The sequence below is a fragment of the Astyanax mexicanus genome, chromosome 7, assembly GCF_023375975.1.
Source record: "Astyanax mexicanus isolate ESR-SI-001 chromosome 7, AstMex3_surface, whole genome shotgun sequence".
Classification (NCBI taxonomy): domain Eukaryota; kingdom Metazoa; phylum Chordata; class Actinopteri; order Characiformes; family Acestrorhamphidae; genus Astyanax; species Astyanax mexicanus.
Window position 1 is genome coordinate 16,125,359 of NC_064414.1, and position 26,072 is coordinate 16,151,430.

A 26,072-nucleotide genomic window follows, 5' to 3' on the forward strand; every position below is an offset into this window, starting at 1 on the left:
TAAACTAATGAAGTATCTTCACTTCACTTTAGTGCCCCTGGACTTGTATTCTGGTGTCTTTTTTTGATATTTTATGATTCATATTTAATGACAGAATCTCATCTTGTATCCAGGCTTGAGGTTCCAACAGGGAACTTTTATCTGTACAGTTTTCTCTCTAATAATGTCATGTCACAGAAAAGAACAACACAGAAAACATATGAAAGGTGGTATTTGAGTGCAGTGAAGCATAATGTTTTCCAAAAAAATATTTTTTAGCAAACATTTAGTGTGTTCAGCTGTTACAGTTTATAGATGTATAAAAAGCATGTAATAAGAAGACCAACCAGAGAACAGGCCATGTGTAGGTACATACTTGGGAGTTAATCATTTTTGTTTTTATTATAAACAGCAGTGACTCAAAACATAATGGTGGTTAAAGCTAAACATCTGAACAATTTACATTTATGTTTAAAACATTTTGTAGATAAACTTTATCTCAGGGTAATATGCCACACATTTTTCAGTCATAATAACATTTGGTGTCATACAGTCTTTCAATGGAGTGTGTGTGTGTGTGTGTGTGTGTGTTCCACTTCTCAGAATTCCCATGAAGTAAGCATTTTCTGTATTTGTTGGCTGCCTTCATTGCCGTGTCCTCTGTCTCTGGGATGACCGGGGGGATGACCGGGGGGATGATTGGGGGTATGGCCGCTGAGATGTCCGCTGAGATGTCCTCTGGGAAGGTCTTTGAGGTGAGCGCAGGGGCCCCGGCTCAGGTGCCCACAGCGGCTCCTGCACGGGTGCTCCTTTGGCGGTTGTGTTGAGCAAAGCACATCCTGAGGTCAGGCAAACTCCAGGAACCCCACGTAGTCCAGCGTGACCCTGCAGGCCCTGCCGCCCTGTATGACCCCTCTCTCCCATTTTACCAGGGCGTCCATCATACGCTCTGCCGGGTCTTCCACGCTGACCTGGGGGTATCAGAGTTAAAGTTAAAAGCTCAGATCTTAAACTGTGTTCAGGTGAAAGAAAGATGTGCTTTTGTCACGTAAGGTCTATGTGAAGCTGTGCTTAAGATTTGAGAAGTGAAGCTAAATCCATTCTTATCAATAATCAATACCCTGCTTAAAGTAAAATTACCCTTTTGTCCCTGGTCTCCAATGTATCCAGGTAAACTGTAGCCTTTAGGACCCTTGTCTCCCCTCTCTCCTGGTTCACCTGTGAAAAAAACAATAGAAAAGTATTAAACCAAACTATATTCTGTTTGTATGAGAGGTATGCCCCTAGGAAGAAGCAGCCAAACTAGAACATGCTGTTCATACTGATTAACGACCATGTGTGTTGCTGAGGTCATTGCTGAATAACTGTATAAAAGTGCTTGTAAATTTCCCTCAATTCCATTAGCCTGGCTGAGCACTGTGCAATAGATCTGACCACAGACAAAATGAACTTATTATATGAAGTAATTCATACTTGAACTCATATTACAGGTACCATTATCATTTTATCAGCAATTTAATATATCATCATTCTTTTGAGATTCTATCTCCACTGTACTGAAGAAAGGTGAAGGGGGGCTGAGAAAAAATGATGAGAAGGAGGATCCATTTTCAATCATCTCCTGCAGTAATTTAAAGATAACCTGTCGAATTCTAAAAGCGGAGTTGGTTTATGTGTTTGCTATAAACACCAGCGTCCAGCTTCTTAGTGCGATGTCTGTGCACACTCTGAACGAAGCACCTGCGCGCATTCATATTTTACCTTTCATAACTCTTTCTGTGTCAAAACAAAAGGTAATATCAGCGGTAATCCTTCTTTAAACACTCCATACTTGCACATCCTTCGCCTGCATCTGTGCAATCATCAGTCATGTTAATGTTATTTGGCATGAGAGCCACACAGCTGGATACGCTTAATAATCTTATTACTCTTATTCTGCAGACAGATGTTGGCTATCTTTACTTAAGGAGACTGATCCAGTGGTATATCTCACTAGTATGGCTCCTATACCTGACAAATACACCATAATGAGAGTCAGCATCTTCCAGTGTGGGTGAACTATTCATTTTGGCTGCTTACTGAATCCACACTTACTACCAGCCAAGAGACGTTTGTCACACTAAGTCTCAAATGAAGCACACAACAGAGAATACTGCTGAAGCAAAAAATGCAGAAATTTGGTAGTTTATCAATTTCCATAATCTCACTAGAAATATAATATACAAAATAATTGGTACCACTTTAAAACAAGGCCGCCTTATAAAGAGTTAAAAAAGAGTTTATAACGGGGATATAAAGGGCTTCTACAGGAGTTTATTAATGACTATTAAATAGGTTGTAAAACCAAAAAGTGCAACAGACAACAGTGGCCTGGATGCTTATCTTACTTTGTCTTTTCCATCAGTCAGCATTAATATATCTAATAAAATAATATAGAAAGTCAGTTTAATATATTTAAACTAATGTTACATAAGGTTATTAAACACCACATTATGATTACTGGATAAACATTTAATCTGGGAAGTGAAATAAATAAAGTTGTTAAAATATATGTTAATGCTGACTGATGGAAAAGACAACGATTAACAGTATTAATGAATATGAAATCACTACTTGGCAAACGACAGTCCGCTGTTTTCCTTTCTATTAATTTGTTGTAAATGCATATTAATAGGTTTAAAGTATTTACAATTTAATTATTAATCATTTATAGACTCATTTATAAACCATTAAAGAAGCTTTATTTTAAACTGGTACCAGAAAAAAATCTAAATTTAATTCACGGACCATGCCCATGCATCTCTATGCACTTAATCAATCCTTTTTGAGCAGTTGATGATATAAAATGATGAAAATGCTGATGCATTACCTCGCTCCCCTTGTTTACCCGGATCACCAGCTTCTCCGTAGAATCCTTGCTGTCCTACTTCTCCATCAGCACCGTCAGTGCCTGGATCACCCTAATGCCACACCAGCCAAAAAGAGGGCATACATTTTGTTTAGGCTTAATTATGGATAGCACAGCAATATACACACAACAAGCACTTTAATAGGACTTTATTACTGGTTCTATGAGTAATGGGTTAGTACACGCATTAAAACAGAGAATACACGCTACATGTTATTAGAGAAAAGAATTAAGCTGTTGGAACTGTAGTGGTTAAGAAGTATTGCTATGATATGTTGTTTGTCTTCCTGTCTCTCACTGCCGCATATATAGAGAGTTACACTTTACTCTTTATCTCTCACTGATCTCACCTTTGGGTATAAAACTATTAAAAATAATATATTTCACAATAGACTGGAAACTCATAAAATCATGATAAATATGTGTTGTAACATCAAGCATGCTTATGTTTACATTTACTGTAACATTAACACACTACAGGCTGTGTGTCTGGGGGGGGGGGTGTACTGCACTAGGTGGAACAAACTGTAACTTGTAAGAACTGAATTCAGATTGCATTTTTTTTCACGGTCCAAACTGTGGTGCGAACTGAACCAAGTATTGTTTACTATTACACCCCTATTAGCAGTGCTATGCTAACATTGCGCCAGACCTTCATGCTTCATGGCAAGGTTTCCAAGCAATTCTGGAAACAACCCTTTTAGATTCTGCTCCATGTCAACAGGCATCAGGCAATTCTTTCAGATTCTAATGTTGCACATCCCAAACTGTTTCTACACCGCTGCTCATTCTGAGATGGTTTTTTTTACAGGTTGTTATAAAAACTGCAGGAGATCAGCACGTCAAACCAGACCAACAATCACACCATGCTCAAAATACCACACGGTCACAAAATACCAGGTCATATTCTGACAGGTGATGAGAACATTGTATAAATGTTTCTAATATGCAGGATGTGCAGTATTTAGTAATCTATGCTGATACATAAATGGGGAATTTAATGTTCTTGCCTCTTCCCTTCTACCAGTCTGGATCATGAAAAGCATGTCTTGAAAAAGCCCTTTACAAACTGTTACTACTGGGCTGATGGCTTTTAGGGCCCAGAAAAGGACTTCTTACATGTCTGCATTTGAGGCTTGGTGAACTTTTATCGGCCTTTGGGCCTCCCAAGTGAAAATGTTTGAGAAGCCCAAAAAAAGGTCTGCTTGAGAAATATGGAAAAGAGTTTCCACTCCAGTAGTAGAGGAGGGATTCTCTCCAAGAGCTATTGAGCACAGAGCAAGTGCCTCGTCTCTAACTTCCTATTTGTCTTCATGGAGACCTGGAAATTTTGAATGTTTTAATTCCAGCCAACACTGCCAAGCACTGCACCATGTTCTCTAGGGGCCTGTACGCTATGTACATATCTAAACATACTGGTCTAGGAGATGCTGAGACATTAAATGTATGGAGCAGGCTCTTCGTTTGTATATTAGTATTTGCAAAAAAAAATGTGTCTTGACATACAAATGAAGCTGAAAAACATAAATTACTGGTTTGTGATGTCTGAACTAAACCACATCTGAGCTAAAGCTTGATCATTTCCAGACATTAGCTACAGCAAGATTATTCCACTTTATTGTGTTTTATTTTCTTCAAAGCTAAATCCCAGTTAGAGAAGTACAACTCACAGGAGGTCCAGCTGGTCCTTTTTGTCCCGGGGGGCCCGGGGCACCCATGGGCACTTCTCCGTAGAGTGGACACACGGCAGCACACGTCCGCTTCACTGAATTGGCAAAAGTGGACATCTGCTCCAGCACCACCTTCTTGCAGACCTCAATAACATGTTGGGCAGGGAGCGTGGGGCCCTGGGAGAGAACGAGAGATCATTACCACCTCCATCACTGGGCTACTTTGCCCTGCGGTAGGCTAAGAGGCTTAGAGAGGAAATGGGTAGCTGTGTAATGATGGAGAAACAAACACAGCCAACAATATTTCGCCGAGCTCATTATAGATTTACAGCCTTCGCCCTGGGCTGCTGAGCCACACTAACGAGAGAGAGCGTTTACTGGCGTTCCTGACACAAAACGGTTACCACGGATTTAATGCGCGCAATGCCAAGTGGCACAAGGGCTGTACCTTTGAAGGTGTGTGGGTACTAGAAGTGAGAACGTAAAAGAACAGAAACAGGAACCTGAAGGTGCTCTCAGTTGGTTTTAGGGTAAAATAAGTGTTTTGATAAGGGTCCTGTCAGTCAGAGAGAGTAGGAATCTTACCCTCACATACTCTTTCACACAATGCTCGCTTTACTCGTTTCACGCTTTCGTTTCTGTTTTTTTTACGTGAGTCATTGTGAGTAAGTGGCACCTTGTGTACTATGAAGGAAGAAAGTCAATAAAAGCAGAGCCATTAAGGATTAATGCTATGCTGTGCATAGCCAACACTCACCGGTGGTCCTGGTGGTCCCTGAAAGCCCACTGGCCCACCGTCTCCTCTTACACCCTTGGTCCCCACACGGCCTTTACGACCAGCCTCTCCAGCTGGCCCGCGCTTCCCCTGGCTTCCATGTGGTCCTGGCTTGCCCCTATCCCCAACCTTTAACACATACAAACATCAGTATTATACAGTGTATACAATATGCAGTCAGATCTAAAAGTCGCATTAGTCCTGGCAACAAATGGAAGGATTGGAACTCCAGTCAGATTCACAGATGTTTAAGAAACGCTGCTGCCATTTGTTACATCTGTGTACATACAGGTTTCCTGAAATAATCTAACTGCAGTTCTATATGTGATACAACAGATATCTGAAATAAAGTAGGAAAGAATATTAACGGTATACTCTACACTTACATTTCCACCATATAAAAAGCTAAACTACACTATACATTAGCTAAATCACTGCAACGTAAAAAAAGAAAAATCTTACCCGGCCTTTTGGGCCTTTTTGTCCGTTCCCTCCCTGTGTGAAAGAATAAAAGTGTGAGAATAAATGTGAGCATCGCAAAAGATATATGTGTGTAGAAAAAGTAATGGATGTGTTCCTTTTTTACCTTTTGCCCTTTTATGCCTTGAATACCTAGAATACCAGTGGCTCCCTGTAAAATACACAAGCAAAACTCTCAGTAGATAAATTGGATAGCACAGTATGATTCAGATCAGATCAGTCTGCATTTTACAAGCTTGGTAAAATGAAATACAGATATGCAGACAGCTGATATGACCTGATAAGACTTAAATTTGCATTAATTTGCACCCTCTGACTTCTATTCACATGTTCACATTTAAAACAACTGCAAGACTTATGATATTTATGTCACACTGTTGCTGTACCCTTATGCAAATCACACACTGAAACAGAAATCTCTAATCTTCTTTATTAAATCTGTTATAAATGTTATAAGATCAGAGAATATATGATGATGAGACCTGCCAAAGAAAATCTTTGATGAATGTTTAACTCCATGCAGATCTCTACAGAGTTTGGAAGTTATGTATGGAAAATATCAAAAGGTTAGATTAAAGTGTAGGGCCGACTCTGGAACCAAAACACTAGAGTCAATGCTTTCAGTCACAGACACTTTGTAGTGTGGCTGCTCTCTGAGCCAGCTGGCTGCGTGCAGTCAAATGGTGGTAAGCTGCGCAGTCGAGCGCAAAAAAGAACAGACATGACACAACTGCAGAAACATGCGGGGGTTCCGAACTGTCAGAAGACCACGTGCACGTGCGTGCACAGACTCCCAGCCTGTGTGTTTTGCACTTCTGTGCTCTCTGATTCGGCACCTGCGTGTCAAAACTATTGAAATAGATAAAGTGGGAAGGATTAGGACGATTTATTGGCTTATTTTATTATAGGCAATATTGACAGAGTTTTGGCCGTCCTCCTTTAAAGGAAACAGCTTGAAGATGTTTCTGTTGGTATTATGTTTTATGTTCTGTATATTGTCTCAAGATGTGCATGTTCTACGTACATGCATTTGAGACTAAATATATATATATATAATATATATACATATATATTAAAATATATATATAAAATGAATTTGGCCTCACTGTAATTTTTTTTATTGATATTTTGTCTGAATTCAGAAAGACTGGCTGACTGTATGGAAAGAGGACATAAGCCTGCCTGAACACCAAAACCCCACACTATTATATGATCCAACACAAAAGCAGTGACCCCTGAATAATACCCAGTCCTGACAGCGGAAATCTATGGATGCAGAGAAATGTATGAGGTGTAGGAGATTTACAGGACTACAGGACTTTGATTTATATTAAGTCCTTCGCCTGATCCTGTATAGAGGTGCACAGCCTCTGCTCACTGTTTGTCCCAGAGTATATGTCTTTATGTTATGAGAACATGTGTGCACTGTCTACTGCTGGTTTTATTTTAGTATTTTAATTTTATATATCGGTTTGGCATATAAGGTATATATATATTTTATATATAAGGTTTGGCACCTGTACAGTCACAATTCTGCACATGCTAGTGACATCACTCTCTCATTACCTTTGGTCCTTGTCGTCCCGCAACTCCCACATGTCCCTGAAAAAAAATATTATACATATTTTACAATGAAATGCATTTGTTTTAAATTAAATATGCATATATTACACAGGAATTTGGAATATCGAGCCCAAACGCTTACTGTTCTTCCAGGAGGCCCAATAAATCCTGGTCTTCCTGGCTTCCCAGCAGAACCCTTATAACCTTGCAGGCCCTGAAGATTAGAACATTTTATAAATTCACCAGAAGGCTGAGTTTATGTTTGTTATATATATCCCAGAACCTCAAGTGATGCTTCAAGAGATCATGTTTGATTTAGATTTCAGCAGTAGGTTCTGAAAACTACTTACAGTGGGCCCTTGAGGGCCCATGTTCCCGGGGGGCCCCAGAGCTCCTTTCTCACCCTGTATGAAATACAGTCACAGTGATTATACAGCCATGCACAAGTGCGCTTGTTTAAGAAGAGGTTTTATAAAAGAAGAGAGATTGATGTTACCCTCTCGCCAGCTTTCCCACTTTTACCCTCAGGCCCCTGCTGTCCCTGATAGGCCTGGAAATAAAACAAGATAACCACCCAGCTGAAATATGTAAGCAAAGACGGACGCAGGACTGGAGCTCAACAGTTCAGCTGTGTTTATAGAACCTACCTCAATGCCAGGGTCTCCATCTCTCCCAGGCAAACCTGGATCACCAATGATACCCTACAAAATAAACATTATTAAGCACTTCTGAACCGCCTGTCAGGTTTTTATGAAGTAAATGATGTCAGGCATATGTGTTACACATCTACCTTCTCTCCCATGCCTCCAGCTCGCCCCTTCACACCTTGAATACCCTGAGAAACAGAGAAATGCAGCACAATAAACAGTGGGACATATACAGCAAGTGCATACAGAATTAATAAACAATATCATTTATTATTATAATACTGATACAAGAGATTATATAATAAATGGAATATGTACAGGCTTTCCTTTTTCTCCAGATGTTCCTCTCTCACCAGGATCTCCGACACCACCCTATCACAGACAACAGACAACAATCACATCAGACCAAGACTGGCAACATGGAAACATGACCCACGTGTACAACTCTGAATAATAATAATTTAACTATAATAAATAATAAGGATAAAAACACATTAACACACATCTTGCTTTTAAACAGGAATGTCAGAGTTGAAAGTATTAAGATAGAGATATGTAATTTTATGAAATACCATACAAGTTACACAGTACTGTGCAAAGGATTTACGCACCTGTGAAAATGAGCATTTTAAAATCCTTTTCTGGCAGTAAGTGATTACTGGCTCAGTAAAACACATAATAATATAAATAACTAATAAATAATAATATAATAAGTAGAATAATTCCTACAAAGAATAGTGATGCTACATCACTGTGTTCATTAAATCATTTTTAAATTTCTCCTTGTGGAATCTAGTAATGTTTAGACTTCATCATATCAGCAGCTGTTTTTGGTAAATCAGGGCTTAATGACTTAAATCAGGACTTAATGACAGTAAATCAGGTGAGCTGCTGATGGACTTTAACACATGTACACAGTGGTGCTAGCTGGGGGCGGAGCATTAATGAGAAAACTAGGCCTGAGCTTTGTTTTATTAGACTTGCTCACATGATATCAACTATTTTTGAATTTTGGATCATTTGTACTTATCTGTATTTATTTTAACTTGCATCTGTTCTAATAATATGTTATTGATAAGATCAACTTTCAGGAATGTGCTTAGGTGACTACAACTTTTGCACAGTACTGTATATGATATGACTTGCATATCTCAGTTAGCCTTTCAAAAGAAGATTTTTTTGCCAGTTTGCAACTTTGCACACAATGCGTACTGCAATGTTTTATCAGTAAATACAGCCACAAGCATTCCTTAATAGTCCCTAATGATTTTGGCTTACTCCACTTGGAGGCCTAGTTTTGGAGGGGCACTGGGTGATGTATGGGTTTAGGGGCGGGGCAGGGGCAGAGCTGATTGGGGGAAGCGTTGTGCATTTGATCGTGGTGAAGTGGTGAGACTCAGATGTTTGGACATCACCAAGTGGGGCAGTAATATTGATGGACTGATCTGACATTTTTATCCACGCCTATAGCACAGTTGAACCTGTGAGGGCTGTGAACTTTGAACTGTGTATTTTTTTAAGCGTTTTTTAAGGTTAGAAAATGTTTATAGAAACTTTAAGCAGGACTTGTATGTTTCTCTACTTGAAAGGAACACAGTTCTGCTATAAAATATATGTATAGTTTAGGGTTTAGAGCCTCTTTAAGCAATTTCATGTCAAATATTATCTTTGATTATGATCTGTTTAGCTCTTAGCAGCATTTTACTCACTTTATATTTACACAGTTCCAAATGCATTGTTTTCTACATTTTAAAAGGTCCTGCTGGTTTATACTGTGTTACTTCTTAAATAACTTTAATAATTTAATAAAACATATCCTGCAGCCCCCCAAACCACCACCACCACCACCGCTGCTGAGCTCTCAGGTGCTGCTTGCCGGTTGTGAACCGAGAGCCAGAGCCAAAAACATATACTTATGAGAATTCCTCTGTGGACACAACAGCATTAAAACATGAATCATTTGGCAAGTAGTGCATGCATTGGTGACCTCAGAGGTGGCAGGTCTTGAATTTAAGAGTGGCCTAGGGGTCTTAAATGTCATTGTGGTAACTAATGATGCACAATGCTCGGAGGCCTCCAGCCCGTTTCCATACCTGTGGACCCCGTGGTCCTGCAGGTCCTTCAGCTCCGGAGAAACCTTCCTCTCCCTTTAGAGGGGAACAAACAGGAATGATGAGATGTTTAGACCACACAGAGCAGACGAGTTGACAGAGCGTGACTTCTGGACAGAAAGAAGCGAAGGCAACGCATTTACCTTCACTCCCTGATATCCGGGAATTCCCTGGTATCCCCGATCTCCTGTTGATCCCTGGAAGAGGAGTGAATGAGTCATTTAACATCCACAGCTAAATAATTGCTTTAAACAATGCTGTAAACGTTCATAGCTTTAAGATCGGCCAAGCTTACCTTCTGCCCCTGCGCTCCGGTCTCTCCCCTTTCTCCAGGAGGTCCTCGCACTCCCTGTGGTCATGAAGAGAATAGAGTGCAGTAAAAGCTATGGAAGAACTGAACAATACATACCTGGTGGCACTTAAGCTATTACAAGTCATACAACACTTTAATTGTAAACGACTGAAAAATGCGAAATGTGAATTTCCACTGCTTGCATACATCTTGACTGTGTCTCAAGACTGTATGGAAACTATTTTAAACCTCCTCTATGAGTGAATCTCTCTGCTATACTTCTTACCTTATGGCCTCCGGCGCCTGCTAAACCTTTCAGGCCTTTAGGTCCCCTGTCACCCTGCAAGAGGAAGACTCATCATCACTAATGCATAGAAGCAGAATGCACAGCAAAGGCCACAGTGATGATGATGGTTTACCTCTGGGCCGTACAGCCCTCTTGATCCCTTCTCTCCTTTGATCCCAGCGTAGCCCTAGAGGGAAATTCATTCTAGTTAAGTGCTTTCTCTCTCAGCAGCAGATGATAGCACAGACAAACCGTATGCAAATCTTACAAGAAGGGACAGTAAAGATAAAAGTGAATATAAAGTGAATATGCTAATAAGCAGCAGTACTAATCTTTGTGCAATATAGTCCTTACCTTAGGGCCAGGCTCTCCAATGTTTCCATATTCTCCAGTCTCGCCACGCGGCCCCTGCAGGAAGAAAGCACTGTGATGGATGTGGAAATACTCAAGCAAAAAAAAAAAAGTTTCAGTTACGCTGCTATACAATAGTACATCTAGAATTCAGATTAGAAGCATACTCATTTTCACAATGTCTCAATAAAGACTTTGCGTGTGTTTATATACTGCTGCCTAGAGCTGCCCTATAGATGTTTCTCAACTTACAGTTACAGAATGCTGGAACTGTATAAGCATTATTTACAGAGGAATTAAAAACAGCTAAAAAAAAAAGTCTAAGACTGATACCTACACCTGATACCTGATTGATTACTGTAATAAGCCAACAACCTGGTCATTTTTGGGCATGAGTGTGCTTGAGAACCTTGTGTACTTAGCCTTGTGTACTTAGCAACTATTACAATGTCTAAGTGTCACGCTACCGATAAAATCGGCCTGAAGTGTTGAACCAATGAAGCCAGCTGTTTAATTGGCCCAGTTTGTCAGGCCCACTTCTTTTCCTCCCATCTAATTGCTTTCAGTCGTAAACAAGCACTTACTCACTTAGCGCCTGTTTAGTAAGCAGCTTCGTTAGAGAGCAGTTCATCAAAAGCAACAGAGTCGATCTTTGGATGGAGGTGTGCAGAAGAGATTAGAGTGAGTGGACTGTATCTGGTGTAGTCTGAGACCACCCAGTGCAGCGGGTGTCCGGTGTGTCTCTGCAGGGTAGGAAACACACTTAATGGCCCCCAACAGGGCGACAGTAAACACAAGCCTAACCCACCATGTGATACACACACCGCAAAACACTCACAGCTAAAAGTTAATCAGGACAGATGTCCACCCCCTACAGAGCACCGGCTGCACTGCATTCATCACACAGACCTCCTCAGACAGTCAGTGCACTGGTCTTAGAGCTCCAGAGTTCAGCACAGTCTGGAGAATTCCCTGTTCAAACATTTGATTCATGTGGGGAAATGAACACACTGTTCAGGGCTTCCCTCTATCACTGCAGATGTATATTCTCCCTGCTCATGGATCAGGGTAGTGTAAGTTGGGCATCCCTTGGTCTATGGCAAGGTAATGTATTTTCTCTGTAAGTAGAGATCATGTTCACTGTAGCACATGGTGCCTGAGCCATGTTTTAAAGTTGGCCTTCAGTTCCAGCTCACCACTGAGAACTGGATGCGGATCAAAGACGTAAATTAGTCATAACTCTGGAGTGGAAAGAATCATGTCTACCGCCCAGGGTTGTTCAAGAAAAAAACCTTCACATAGGCCAAATGTATACAAGTAATTGGATCCCGATGCAATGTGGCATGTCCTCTAATTAAGCCGTTCATGAAGTGTTCTCCTGCGCATTCTTCGCTTACCGTCTGGCTTCGTTCACTCAAGAGATTCAGGCCGACTTCACTATCTGAAGTGACTTCACTAGTTCGTTTATTCGACCTCAGTTATGTATGGCTTTAATTTAAAGTGCAGCTTCACATATCACAGCAAACAATGAAGAAATGGATCTTCATTTGCATTCAAATTGTCAATTACTTCCTTACCACTCGAATCAAAGTTCAGGTTCTTTTCTTCTATGGTCACTTTTTAAAAAAATCTTCTTCCTGCTCTAGCCTTTCCAATTCAATGACCCAACAGTGACCCAACATCTTTTGTGCCTCTCCTTAAAGTGCCTATTCATCATCATCTACAAACAGGAATCTGTTTTTTATGGTATGTTTGTGTAGATCATAGTCATATTTACATGACTGCGATTCAAAGACTGAAGCATTAATGATGTTTTATGTAAATGAGGGTAATAAATGCTGATTAATGCCTGGACCGCTCTGCTGAAAGAGCGAGAGAAGCCGCAGTGTTTACTGTCTGGAGACCAGGCCTGCTCCCAGCTCTGTTTCCATCATGCCTTCGCTCAGCAATGATTCCACTGCCATTTTCCACAACTTCACTCTCCCTCTCTCTAGCCAGCTCTGCACTCTCCCGGTCCCCGTCTCTCTCTTTCTCTATCTCGCCCTCTCGCCTTTCAGTTCAGCTTCAATCAACCCTTCAATCTCATGAGTCGTGACTCTGCATGTTTGCTCACCAGTGCTTAATGAGTCTCTATTAGGAGCTCAATTAGTTTACGACTGCAGACGGAATGTGGTGGAATCCCACACAGAGGTGAGAGATTTTGAATGAAGTTTCTTACCCAGTTTCCCAGCCTTCCTGCATCTCCTGCATTTCCTGGCAGACCTCTGTGACCCTATGGATGAAGGAACGGATGAAGAGTGTGGTCAATGTGGTGCACTTTATGGTGCTTTATGGTGCGGAGCTACAGGTGCTTTACAGGCTGGAAGCATGGCTAACCTTCTGTCCAGGACGTCCTTGGGGACCTGGCTGCCCATGTTGGCATTTACAGGTAGCTTTTTCTCTGCCAGCAGTCAGGCCAATCTCAGCATATCCTCCACACTGTGGAGATAAAAGTGAAGCAGGAAGGTGTAAATGTAGGTGGAGGGGTTTCAATAAGCTTCTGCAATGTCACAAGGTTTATTTCAATCCAGTGTTGCATCAATTTTTTAGACCGCTGCGCAAAACCTTCTCCAGCACATCCGAAAAATTCTCAATGGGGTTAAGGTCTGGAATCCAAAATCCATGGATGGAATAACCTGGTCTACATTCAGTATATTCAGGTAGTCAGCTGACCTCATTCTTACAGCACATACTGTTGCTGAACCTAAACCTGCAGACCAACTGCAGAATCAACCCTGCATCATTTACTTAATCCAGGTGGAGATTTTTTTCTGGCCAGGCAATGAATGTATGAGCAGTAATATTGCGCATAGGTTTATGGTATATAAATAGTAAGTAAGTGGTGATATTGCACATAGTAATAGTCATGGTAAGCAGACTCTGCTACACATGGTTAATTTAGATTTACTGTGCTGTCAGAGAGTGTTGTATGGAGTGGGACATTATCCTGTCTTCCTCCACCTACACTGAGTAAATGTGACATGATTAATGTTACTGTATTGTGGTAAAATGTAATTATATTGGGTTTTTTTTTGCCAATAATTGAAATAAAATCAACCACCACACTTTGTGGATATAAGCCCCCCACCCACACACAGTAGTAACAGCAGTAGTTGACTCACCACGTTGGACAGCTCACAGCAGCCTTCAGAGTAGGCCTGGTCAGCATCACAGGAGACTTGCATCTTCTGCAGGTCCACCTGCATGATCACAGGGCACCAGAGCGTACATTGCACAATATTCCACAGCATTTACACAATGCAGCAGTCTGTGATGATCACAAGTCTTTATAATGTAGTCATTTTTCTTCTGTCATACAAATAGCTTATCTTGCCAAACTGAAATGCTTTCCAGAGCTAAACAGGATTTAGGTGCTGGACACTGTAACACTCAGCCTAACCCACTGTGAGCTATAATGGAAGGGCACAGCTGCACTGAAAGAATTTCAGAATGATTCACTCTCATCATTCGTTTTTACTTTCCTTTATGTGTGTAAAATGTTGCAAGGCAAAGTTGTTGTGGAAATAGATTCCTCTTTGGGTAGTTCAAGTTTGCCATAGGCATAGTTTCAGCCCCCAGATGGATACGCAGACATCCTGACTCAGATACAACTAGGCTTTAATCTAAACCTCATGTTTCCTACAATATTACATCTCGACTTTACCCACTAAAACTAACGTATAAAAACGAATGAAATGACTGCAACTGATGTGTTTGCCCAAGAAAACAGTTTTCATTGTCTTGGATTTTTTTACCTTCAAGCTAATTTGGTATTATATAAGCTATGACATTAAACTATATGACATAAATAAAGCCACATTGGCCTGTTTCCATGTAATGTTCAGGTGATGGTGTAAAGTAGTGGTTCTTTATTCTGGTTCAGAGTACACCTGCTCAACATTTTCTTTGTTATGCTTTCTTTTTTTAACCAACTCAATCAATCAGATCATGCCTGTGCCCTTCCTTAGTGTGTGGTGAACTGTGCATGACTGGGGTACTTCTTAACCAGAGACCAGAGCAAACTAAACTAACAGAAAGTATTGGCCAATTATTGCACTACAGACAATTTCCACTGAAACTCCCTCTAGATCAGTGGTCTCAAACCCTGCTGGAGAGCTCCCCTTCTGCAGTATTTAACTGGAGGTAATGAAATACTCTCCACAGAAAGTGACTGAATGTCTGAATGGGCTGTGTTAGATTTGGGTTGGCTTTGAATCTGCAGAGCTCCCCAGAAGGAGAGATGGAGACCACTAATGAAGTGTGAGATTGAACATTCAGTTTTAGGAAGATTGCACATAGCTGTTTATAAACTGTTTATGTAGTTATATTAATGTAATGTTGGGTAGCATTTGGCAAACGGAAAGAAGCAATTTTACTTGCCTAATGCATCTGGTGGTTACGTTTTTCTTAGTTTGGACCCATTTCATTTTAATCTTAATCTTTTTATCTAATATGGATCAGCCAGTCTATATATATATATATATATATATATATATTATAAATTATACATTACTAAACCTCTCATTAAACAGTATCCGTGTCCTGGCACAAAAATCCTTGCAAAGTTTGATACATTAATTCTAAAAACAGAGCGGTCTGGTAGGTTTGTTGGATGTAGCTGCTTTTTATGTTTATATGTTTATGAAAATAATGTATTTATAAACTTACAGAGACAGAGCGATCTCTGGCAGCTCTCTTAGCGATGGACGTGTATCCACGGCGAATGATTGGCCTGGGTTCATGTAGAGGCTCTGAGCTAACCTCCTCACAGTCAACCAGCAGCTTGGCCTGGTCTCCCTTCACGCTGAGCGCCAGCTTGTGCCACTGGCCATCGAACAGCTTCTCCACGCCGTGGAAGGTGCGCAGCATCTGCGAGCTGCCAGGACCGCTGTAGAAAAAGTCTAACGTTTTGGAGTCTCCATGAAACCGCAGCCCCACCTGCTCCTGGCCGTTAGGATCGCTAACCTGCCACAGGTTCCAGGACTGTTTGGCTGCATCCTTGGTTATCTTAAAGGTGGCTATGACAGAGTAATCAGCAGGAAGGCCATCTGGGTAAACATCGCTGGTTGTGTGAACAGAGATTTTAAAAGAGAGAGAGAGAGAGAGGAAGACAAAGTGAGAAAGATTAGAGAAGGTGTTTAGGCTGGAGACATTAGAATTTAATACCACACACAAACACTGTTAGTGTGAAAGGAATAACATTTGCAATCCATTGCTAAAACAAATGCAGTAAGCAGATAAGCAACAGCGTCTTAAAGGCAGACAAACGTGGCTTTGCGTCTGTATACAGTGACTGAAGCACATTAATCTGAAACACATGCTGTTTTGCTCTGACTTGTTTACGGTTGAGTTTTGCCGCTTGTTTGTGTATTAAAGCTTCTGTGCTTTTTTGGGTTTGTTTTTAAGCAGAGCCAGTTTGTTGAAATTAGCAGTTAATGTTTCCAAGAACAATGAGGCTGTTGCACAATCTCCTCAGTGTCTACGCAAAGCTGCTCACAGGCCTTCACTCAACCCTCTTTTGTTTTCCTCAATGCTGTTGATCCCATTTTGCCTCCACATTCACTGTCGATTTACAGTAACGCGCTGTTCTCTCTCTCTCTCTCTCTCTCTCTCTCTTCTATCTGTCCCTCTCTCTCTCTATCTCTCTCTCTTCTATCTGTCCCTCTCTCTCTCTCTCTCTCTCTCTCTCTCTTCTATCTGTCCCTCTCTCTCTCTCTCTCTCTCTATCTCTCTCTCTCTCTCTCTCTCTCTCTCTCTCTCTCTGTATGTAAACATAGCTTAGTTGTCAAGCTGGGGGAGTTCACTGAGGACAGCTTGCTTCGCCCACACACACAAAGGAAAGACCCAGCATATGGAGAAACTACTGCTGTGCCTGGGAGGCATGACTCTAGCGCACTGTAACATGCAGCGCTCCCCACAACACATTAAAATGTGCTTAACACAGTGAAGCTGCTCGGCCATTCCAGGACAGCCGTACTTCTTCTACACAAAAAACACTGGATATGAAGAATCTGTAGCTTACCATTTAATTACTTATAACAATTGCTGATAACAATCTGTAGGAAACCCTACACACCAGTAGTGTTCAAACGTTTTACACCACATACCACACATAATCAAACTAAAACCTCCTTATACAACCTACAATCAAACTAAAATCTCCTTATACAACCTACAATCAAACTAAAATCTCTTTATACAACCTACAATCAAACTAAAATATCTTTATACAACCTACAATCAAACTAAAATCTCCTTATACAACCTACAATCAAACTAAAATGTCCTTATACAACCTATAATCAAACTAAAATCTCCTTATACAACCTACAATCAAACAAAAATCTCCTTATACAACCTACAATCAAACTAAAATCTCTTTATACAACCTACAATCAAACTAAAATCTCTTTATACAACCTACAATCAAACAAAAATCTCCTTATACAACCTACAATCAAACAAAAATCTCCTTATACAACCTACAATCAAACTAAAATCTCTCTATACAACCTACAATCAAACTAAAATCTCTTTATACAACCTACAATGAAACTAAAATCTCCTTATACAACCTACAATCAAACTAAAATATCTTTATACAACCTACAATCAAACTAAAATCTCCTTATACAACCTACAATCAAACTAAAATCTCTTTATACAACCTACAATCAAACTAAAATCTCCTTATACAACCTACAATCAAACTAAAATCTCCTTATACAACCTACAATCAAACTAAAATCTCCTTATACAACCTACAATCAAACTAAAATCTCCTTATACAACCTACAATCAAACTAAAATCTCTTTATACAACCTACAATCAAACTAAAATCTCCTTATACAACCTACAATCAAACTAAAATCTCCTTATACAACCTACAATCAAACTAAAATCTCTTTATACAACCTACAATCAAACTAAAATCTCTTTATACAACCTACAATCAAACTAAAATCTCCTTATACAACCTACAATGAAACTAAAATCTCTCTATACAACCTACAATCAAACTAAAATCTCCTTATACAACCTACAATCAAACTAAAATCTCTTTATACAACCTACAATCCAACTAAAATCTACTTATACAACCTACAATCAAACTAAAATCTCTTTATACAACCTACAATCAAACTAAAATCTCCTTATACAACCTACAATCAAACTAAAACTTCCTATTTCCACCTAAAATCAAACTTAAGCTTCCTATTTCCGCCTACAATCAAACTAAAACCCCCTAATACCACCTACAATCAAACTAAAACTTTATATTTTCACCTACAATTAAACTAAAACTTCCTATTTCCACCAACAATCAAACTAAAACCTCATAATACCACCTACAATTAAACTAAAACTTCTTATTTCCACCTACAATCAAACTAAAGCTTCCTGTTTCCACCTACAACCAAACAAAAACTTCCTATTTCCACCTAAAATCAAACTAAACCTTCCTAATTCCAGCTAAGATCAAACTAAAACCTCCTAATTACACCTTAAACCAAACTAACACTTCCTAATACAACCTACAATTAAACTAAAACCTCCTAATTGCATGTACAATCAAACTAAAACTTCCTAATTATGCCTAAATCTAACTAAAACTTTCTTATAAAAGCTACAATCAAAGTAAAACCCCACCTACAATAAAACTAAAACTTTCTAATTCCACCTACAATAAAACTAAAACTTTCTAATTCCACCTACAATCAAACTAAAACTTTCTAATTCCACCTACAATCAAACTAAAACTTTCTAATACAACCTACAATCACACTAAAACCTCCTAACTCCAGCTAAGATCAAACTAACACTTCCTAATACAAACTACAATTAAACTAAAACCTTCTAAATCCACCTACAATCAAACTTACTTATACAACCTACAATCAAACTAAAACTTCCTAATTCCACCTACAATCTAACTAAAACTTCCTAATACAACCTACAATTAAGCTAAAACTTCCTATTTCAACCTACAATCAAACTAAAACTTCCTAATACCACCTACACTTAAACTAAAACTTCCTAATTCCACCTACAATCTAACTAAAACTTCCTAATTCCACCTACAATCGATTAAAAACGTTTAATATCACCTACAATCAATCTAAAACCTCTTAATATCACCTACAATCATTTCACAATAACATATGTTGCACATACACAGCAAGCTAAACGTTAAATGTCATCTCTTTTGCAGTTTGCAAGCCAGCATGGTAGCACAGGAGTACAGATGAGTGAACTGTATGTATCTACATGATAATTATTTAAAATCTAGGTTTATTACTCAGCCAGCAATCATAATTGCAGAAATGATTGTGGATTATACTTAGTGGTTAAGCTTATCTTGCGGAGTTCCGCAGGGTTTTACTGTAGAGTGTATGCAACTGATGTTAATAATTACAGTACTGTAGATATGAGTATAAAAAAAAAACTGAAATGTGCTCTGTTATACAGGGTCTACAACATATAGGTTAAGTACTAAACACAAACTACCATCATTTACTGTTAGGAAAATTACAGGTAAACCAGAATGGGATGCTTCCTGTATCACCAGTTGTACACAGCACAGTTTAAGGAACCACTGCTATATATCTTACTTCCCCTTTTCTGATAAATCCAGTTTAATTGATTAGTCTGATTGTATTAATTGCCCAATATCATCTGCTGATATGGATGACCTTTGAATGTATTAATAATAATATGTTTTTTTTTGTGTTCACATGTCACAGTTGACTCTGGAAAAGCTGGTATGACACCAATATTGTTCATGACCTTTATTGTGACCCTGTTACAACATATAAACATATTGATTTTTACCAAAGATAACTAATGTGTAATTATAAACCAGGGTGGGTAACACCACCCGCAGGGAAACATTATACAATATTTTTATGGCTTTGAGACTAATGTAGCCTCCAGCTAGCCTTGTGCAAGCTGCATTCCCAAATTAGCACATATCCTCATATTGTGTTCTTGAGTAATTTTAAACAGACTGGAAAACAATGCATTCTGACTCTGTAAAAACAATCTTTGTAAAAAAAAATAAAAAGAAAGTATGTTGTATAAAAAATGGTAAAATGGAAGTAGAATCTATATTGCATAAAGCACACACACAGTAACTGCGTCCCAATGCCCAGACTGCTGTATTTCTCTGCTCCTGCGTCATAAACCGAAAGATACTCTTGTATACAGCCGATAAATGCAGCACACATTCAGAAGGATTTAGAGGACGCAGCTGATGTATCCTTTGTGGTCCTCAGTTACCTACAATGTACTGTGCACATACATCAATTCACACCTGGCGTCACCACGAATCATCGTTTGATGGTTCCAAAAGTGCAACCAAAAGACTTTACGCACTATAAGGCGCACTGGATTATAAGCAATCAAAAAATGTCTATTTTCATACTTAGGACACACCGGATTATGAGGCACATCATGCAAGACTAGTAAGGAAGGGGTGTCGCCATGTTTTCCTTCTAATTCAGCAGGTCAGACCTGTAAAGCAAAGCTAAGTAAGCAAAACTGTAATTTTAAGTTAAACCAACACTGAATGTTAATCTACACACATTTCTCTCCTGAAACTGTTTATTTGGGTAAGTAAAGCACTTTTTTTATTTACAGTAAGCTTAGATTTGCAGATTTCCACAGCAGTGCTAGCTGCTGATGAAAGAGCTAGCGCTTAGCATGGTTAGCAGGTATTGCTAATTCTGCTCCAGCAGTGCTAGCTGGGGTTAGCAGCAAGCTACAGGCGGGTAATATTCACCTCTGAACAGTTAAAGAGCTATTACTTATACTCTCTCTGAACGGCATAAAAGCTAGCGCTTAGCGCAGTTAGCGAGTAATGCTAATGCTGCTCTAGCAGTGCTAGCCGGGGTTATACTCGCCTCTGAACAGTAAAAGAGCTAGCACTTAGCATGGTTAGCAGGTTATGCTAATACTGCTCCAGGGTTAGCAGCAGGCTACAGGTCGATTATACTCAACTCTGACTGACAAAAGAGCTAGAGCTTAGCGGGTATTGCTAATACTGCTCCAGCAGTGCTAGCCAGGGTTAGCAGCAGGCTACAGGCCGTTAATACTCACCTCTGAACAGTAAAAGAGATAGCGTTTAGCGCGGTTTTCTGCTAATATTGCTCTAGGAGTGCTAGCCACGGTTAGTAGCAGGCTACAGGTTGATAATACTCACTTCTGACTGACAAAAGAGCTAACGCTTAGCGTGGTTAGCGGGTAATGCTACTGCTGCTCCAGCAGTGCGAAAAACTCTGTATAACGCTGTTCTTCAGTGATTTGGCTTTAATGCTCCTTATTGCCTGACTGGTAGAATTCATACTTAAGACGCACCTTTTTTGGAAAAAGTAAGGGATTTTAAGTGTGTCTTTTAGTGCGAAAAATACGGTACTGAAAAGCAGATTTCATTGGACAGTCCTACCTAGGCCCCGCCCCCAAACTGGACTGCAGCCTAGTCTTTGGAAGGGTCTGTTAGAGTGGGCTACCTCATGCTCTTCCTGAGATGAAGGGAGGGGTTAACGCGGTACGCTACTGCATCTGGTTCCGATCCCTCCACTCGCCTCACTCCTCGAGATTCAGGCAGGTGGAACTCCTCCAGCAGGTCATAACCTAAAAATAAACACATACTGAGTGAATGATAGCTGATATCCACACAGCCAGAACTACTGTCATCTGCTCTACTGATTAGCGCTGCATGCTAACCCAAATCTGCCTGTTGTGCTTAATTACAGATAAGCTATGCTGAGATTATGATAATTGGATGAACAGGATCATGATTTATCTGTCGCTCTCTGATTTCAGAAAGCGTAAAACACTGTTTTACTGTGGCCTCGTGTTTCAGAGGATATCTGGAGGAGCCAAGCTTCTCTTTGTGTTTTAATGAAATCATTGTGTTGTTCTGGATGAGGGTGTAATAGTGTTCACTGTAATTACTTACTGAGTTTATGGAAGTATCGTCAGGCTCGGTCTGGCACGTTAATTGCAATCAGTGCAATGGCCAAGAACATTAGAGACAGCAAAAAGCTTCTTACTATTTCTAAACTCAGCGAAGGAGTCAGTGCCTGAGCAGATATCCTAATCATGTGCTCAAAGAATCAGTTTAAAAGCTGAGGATGAGACAGCAGACATTTCCCTCATACTGAACACACGAGCAACACAAGCCAAACTGTGGAGCGGCCTGAAGTCAGCGGCTCTCTTCTGACATCTACTGGTCCAGAAATATCTCAGAAGAGATCAGATAGAGCACTGTATTAGACTATATGCACTGTATGAGCTAATCCTGCTCTCTAATTCCTCTGATCCAGCTTAAAGAGCTTAATAATTAATTATTTAACTTATTCACACCCTGCGTTTTTTCAATGAACTTTGCCCATAACACTATAACACTGAGACCTGTTGTCATCACAACAGACCTTGAACCAGCCAATCAACAAGTTCACAAGCCAATGAAACAGTAGCTTAGCCCCACCCACTCCAGTAGAAAAAAATGCAACTCAGATATTATAAAAGAGCCAACAATGCAAAGAAAGAGCTAGTTGTTGCTAATTTTATGTGATCTAGACACTTTTTAATCATGTTTAATCACTGTTTACAGATGGTTGTGAAAATATAAAGATGAATATAAAATATAAAATCAAAAATGTTAAAATGCAAGGAACATTAGGAAAGCAATTCAATATGTTAGTGAATTGGATTGAATTCTTATATAGATTTTAAATTAGAATATTAAAGCCTTCTTTTCAGCATTCTTATATTTTTTCCATTTGTGGAACATCATTCAGGTCTGACAGGGGGGTTAAAATGGATCATGTGTGTTGAAAACTGTACAGAGTACATTAATTAATTAAATCATTAATTAACTTAATTTATCTTGCTTCACACCTGACAATCAATCACATTCAGCTTAAATGTTTTCAGACCTGCACTGAGGTCCACAGCACTCGTCAGTCAGATTGATTACTTACTTGGCAAATCTTGAGATTTGATGAGGCCCAAAACAGACAGGAGAACACCAACAGCCAGCATTGTCCTTAAAGCTGGCATTGTGAAAAGCCTGGCTATCAGTTAATAATGGTACCTGCAAAAGAAGCAAAGAACAGGGAGGAGCTTTAAAGAAACAGCAAAGAGGGACAGTCAGACTAATACTGAAGTCAATTCAATACTCATAAGAAAAGTTTTTTTTTTATCACTGAAGAAAAAAAAAATGTATTTTTAACAAAAACATATTTGGCTCAAAATAATGATTATTATGAATAATAATGTAGAAATGTGCTGGATATGAACTACTAATGATTGCTCTGCTGTGTTGGAGTAAATGCTATAGAGACTTTTCATTTTAGTAAAGTCAGTTCATGCAGCAGTAAACTTACTAAATTATAAATCAGTAGCTTACCTACAAACTTTCTCACCAAATACAGTTTCTCTGATTTTGCTATTTAAAGTTATATAAAAAAAAGCTATTCTCATAGGTGGTTTATTGGGTTCTACTGGATAAACGGTGACATCACTGAACAGTTTCATGACTTTTGCTTGGTAACAGGTTGTATTATTATGTTTGAAGTAACCCCCAGAATATGAAGGTAAAGTGTGTCCACTAAAGGAAGCAGTAAGAGTACTGTAACAGGCTGTGGAATTGGACTGGTGATTGATGTGATTGGGTGTGAACCCCAGTAGAGATTGTGATTGTGAGTCTTTAACTGTGCTGTTGCATAGAGTGGTTCTCTACTTACTGTTTATTGGAACTCTAATCCTCAGAAATGCAGCTATTTTTATGGGCTTTACATTTCACATCACTGGAGCACTGTATCAGTGTTCACCCATCTTTTTTACAGCTGCTGTTGCAATGTTCAATAATCCTACCACTGTGAACAACATGCAATATTCTATATATATAGTGTGCAATAATTTCTCTATGTATTGTATATTCTTGCTCTATGTAAATGTTGTCAGTTAATGCTGTTTAATAGGTCTAATAGCAAGTACTTATTTTGTGTTATATTTGCACACTGGATCCTGGAGAAATTTTTAACATTTAGCCATGCCCTCTAATTGACAATAAACTTTACTGTGACTAAATTGCCACAGTCTATCTGACGAATCAAATCAGTTGATTGTTCTTCTTTCATCTCTCTGATCATCGATTCTGCAGAGCTGACACTCACTGGATTTTTTTTCTTTATTGCACAATTATGAGTACATTTTAAAGATAAAAAAAAAAGAAAAATGTTGTAAAATGCCTACTGTTCACATAACAGCAATAATTCTATTAGAAAGTGGAGTTTTATGCCACTTTGCTGTGTGTGCACAACCATTCCACCAACAGCAGTATTTCACATTCAGATGAAACATTCAGCAAGCACACTAAACTAGGCCTTTAAACATGAACTAAATAACGTAAAGAATACTCATATTAAACATTTAGCAAACAAACCAAACTAGGCCTTTAAAACGCAGCTAAATAACATTAAAATAGATTCACTGAGCACAGGAGACAATAAATAAAGTAATGAGTATTAACAAGATAACGTGAAAAATAGCCACTAACAGTCACTAACATTAAAAACAATGTATGTGTGAACATCGTGAGCACAAAAAGTGTGCATTTGCACATTTACAGGTAACTATTAGACACAGAAAAAAATATATATTATAATAAGTGCATTTACACTAAGGTTATGCTGAGATTAAACACTATCAAAGATTTAGATTTTTTGACTAAATTTGTTATCACAATCCAATCAATATTAAAATTCTAAATTAATTGTAGTGAGTTAGCTTGTAGTGAAAAGCAGGCCTGTAAATATTCCTATTCAAATGTTCAGTGCTGACCCATCTAATCTCTTATATACATTACACAAGACAATACATACACAATTATGTTCACACAGACTAAACACTATTTAAAAATAAAATTAAACAATTCACTTACATATTCTCCAGAGAGAGGGATGAGGGTGCAGTGAGTTCCCCAGCAGTTTCTTTAGTGAAACTATTGCCAATTTTAAAGTACCATATCCAGCATCCAGCAGCACTCTGCCTGACTCTAGTCTGCCCTGCTGGATGTGAAGTGGAATAGAAGCTGCCCCCTGCGCTCCACTCCACCTTCGGTCCAGGGGGATCTACCTATCTATCTATCTGCTCCACAAGGCCCGCCACCACCGGGGAGTGTGGCCACGGGAAAAATTATCATAAACAAACACTAGACCATAAAAAAGCCTGGGCCCAGGGTTTCATCTGAACAGCCTTTTCTCCGGGTCCCGGTTTAGAGGAAACCCGTGCTGGATGGTGGGATGATCAGGACAGGTTACTTGTGAGCTCCCGTCTGGTTCTCTAATTAGCTGCACCAATCAGAACAGTCTGGGGTTTAGTCTCAGGTGTCATGTTATATCTGAGCACTACAGTAAAGTAGACCTGGCCTAAGACTGTATGTAATGTAGGTACTGCTGTCCAGACTGAGCGTCTGAGGCCTTGCTGAGGACAGTGGATCCTCTGAGAGGAAGCAGCTGATAGAAGCGTGCAGAATGTCACAGATAGGCCTGACTGCAGCTCTGCAAACATGCTCTACCTAAACTGAAGCAGTGTGTACAGGACTGCTGAGAGCTCAGCAGTTCAACAGAAAAAAAAATGATATAAATGACACATAAGCATCAACCCTTTCAGACCTGAATTATCTCAAGTTATGGAAAAAAAAATTTAAGAATGCTGTTTTCTGTCTGTAATGCACAGAAAAGAAGACTATAATATTCTACTATTAAATCTATATAGCAAATAAATCCAATTAACTAAAATATTTAATGTTTTTTTATTTCCATTGCATTGCAGCCTGTGTGTAATATTTTATACTTCATATTAACCTTTTTATTTCCTAAACCATCCCTAAACAATAAATAAAACCATGATTAAAATGTGTTCTAAATCACATTAAATTAGTAAAAAGTAGCTGTTACT

The 26,072-nt window shown here is 39.2% G+C and overlaps 1 protein-coding gene and 1 long non-coding RNA gene across 3 annotated transcripts; both read right to left on the reverse strand.

Moving 5' to 3' along the window:
- Window positions 1–355: 355 nt before the first annotated feature.
- Window positions 356–25,568, reverse strand: zmp:0000000760 (collagen alpha-1(XXII) chain). 2 transcript variants are annotated; one of them, XM_049481093.1, is made up of 27 exons: window positions 25,054–25,568; window positions 23,090–23,202; window positions 21,611–21,734; window positions 15,770–16,163; window positions 14,224–14,301; window positions 13,439–13,540; window positions 13,281–13,334; window positions 11,066–11,119; window positions 10,845–10,898; window positions 10,712–10,765; window positions 10,429–10,482; window positions 10,277–10,330; window positions 10,116–10,169; window positions 8,341–8,394; window positions 8,166–8,210; window positions 8,023–8,076; window positions 7,872–7,925; window positions 7,726–7,779; window positions 7,518–7,589; window positions 7,379–7,414; window positions 5,919–5,963; window positions 5,795–5,827; window positions 5,315–5,461; window positions 4,558–4,734; window positions 2,849–2,939; window positions 1,120–1,197; window positions 356–950 (listed from the first exon to the last, which is right to left on the reverse strand). In XM_049481093.1, exons 2-27 carry the CDS (start codon window positions 23,166–23,168, stop codon window positions 625–627), a joined length of 2,421 nt encoding a protein of 806 aa, XP_049337050.1. In that variant the 5' UTR covers window positions 23,169–23,202; window positions 25,054–25,568; the 3' UTR covers window positions 356–624. The 2 variants fall into 2 exon arrangements, with proteins under 2 accessions (XP_049337050.1, XP_049337051.1); XM_049481094.1 differs by lacking the exons at window positions 23,090–23,202; window positions 25,054–25,568 and adding an exon at window positions 22,063–22,434.
- Window positions 17,716–18,172, reverse strand: LOC125802903 (uncharacterized). The gene is made up of 3 exons (XR_007439935.1): window positions 18,111–18,172; window positions 17,925–18,017; window positions 17,716–17,893 (listed from the first exon to the last, which is right to left on the reverse strand). It is a non-coding gene; the product is annotated as an uncharacterized LOC125802903 (long non-coding RNA).
- Window positions 25,569–26,072: the final 504 nt, after the last annotated feature.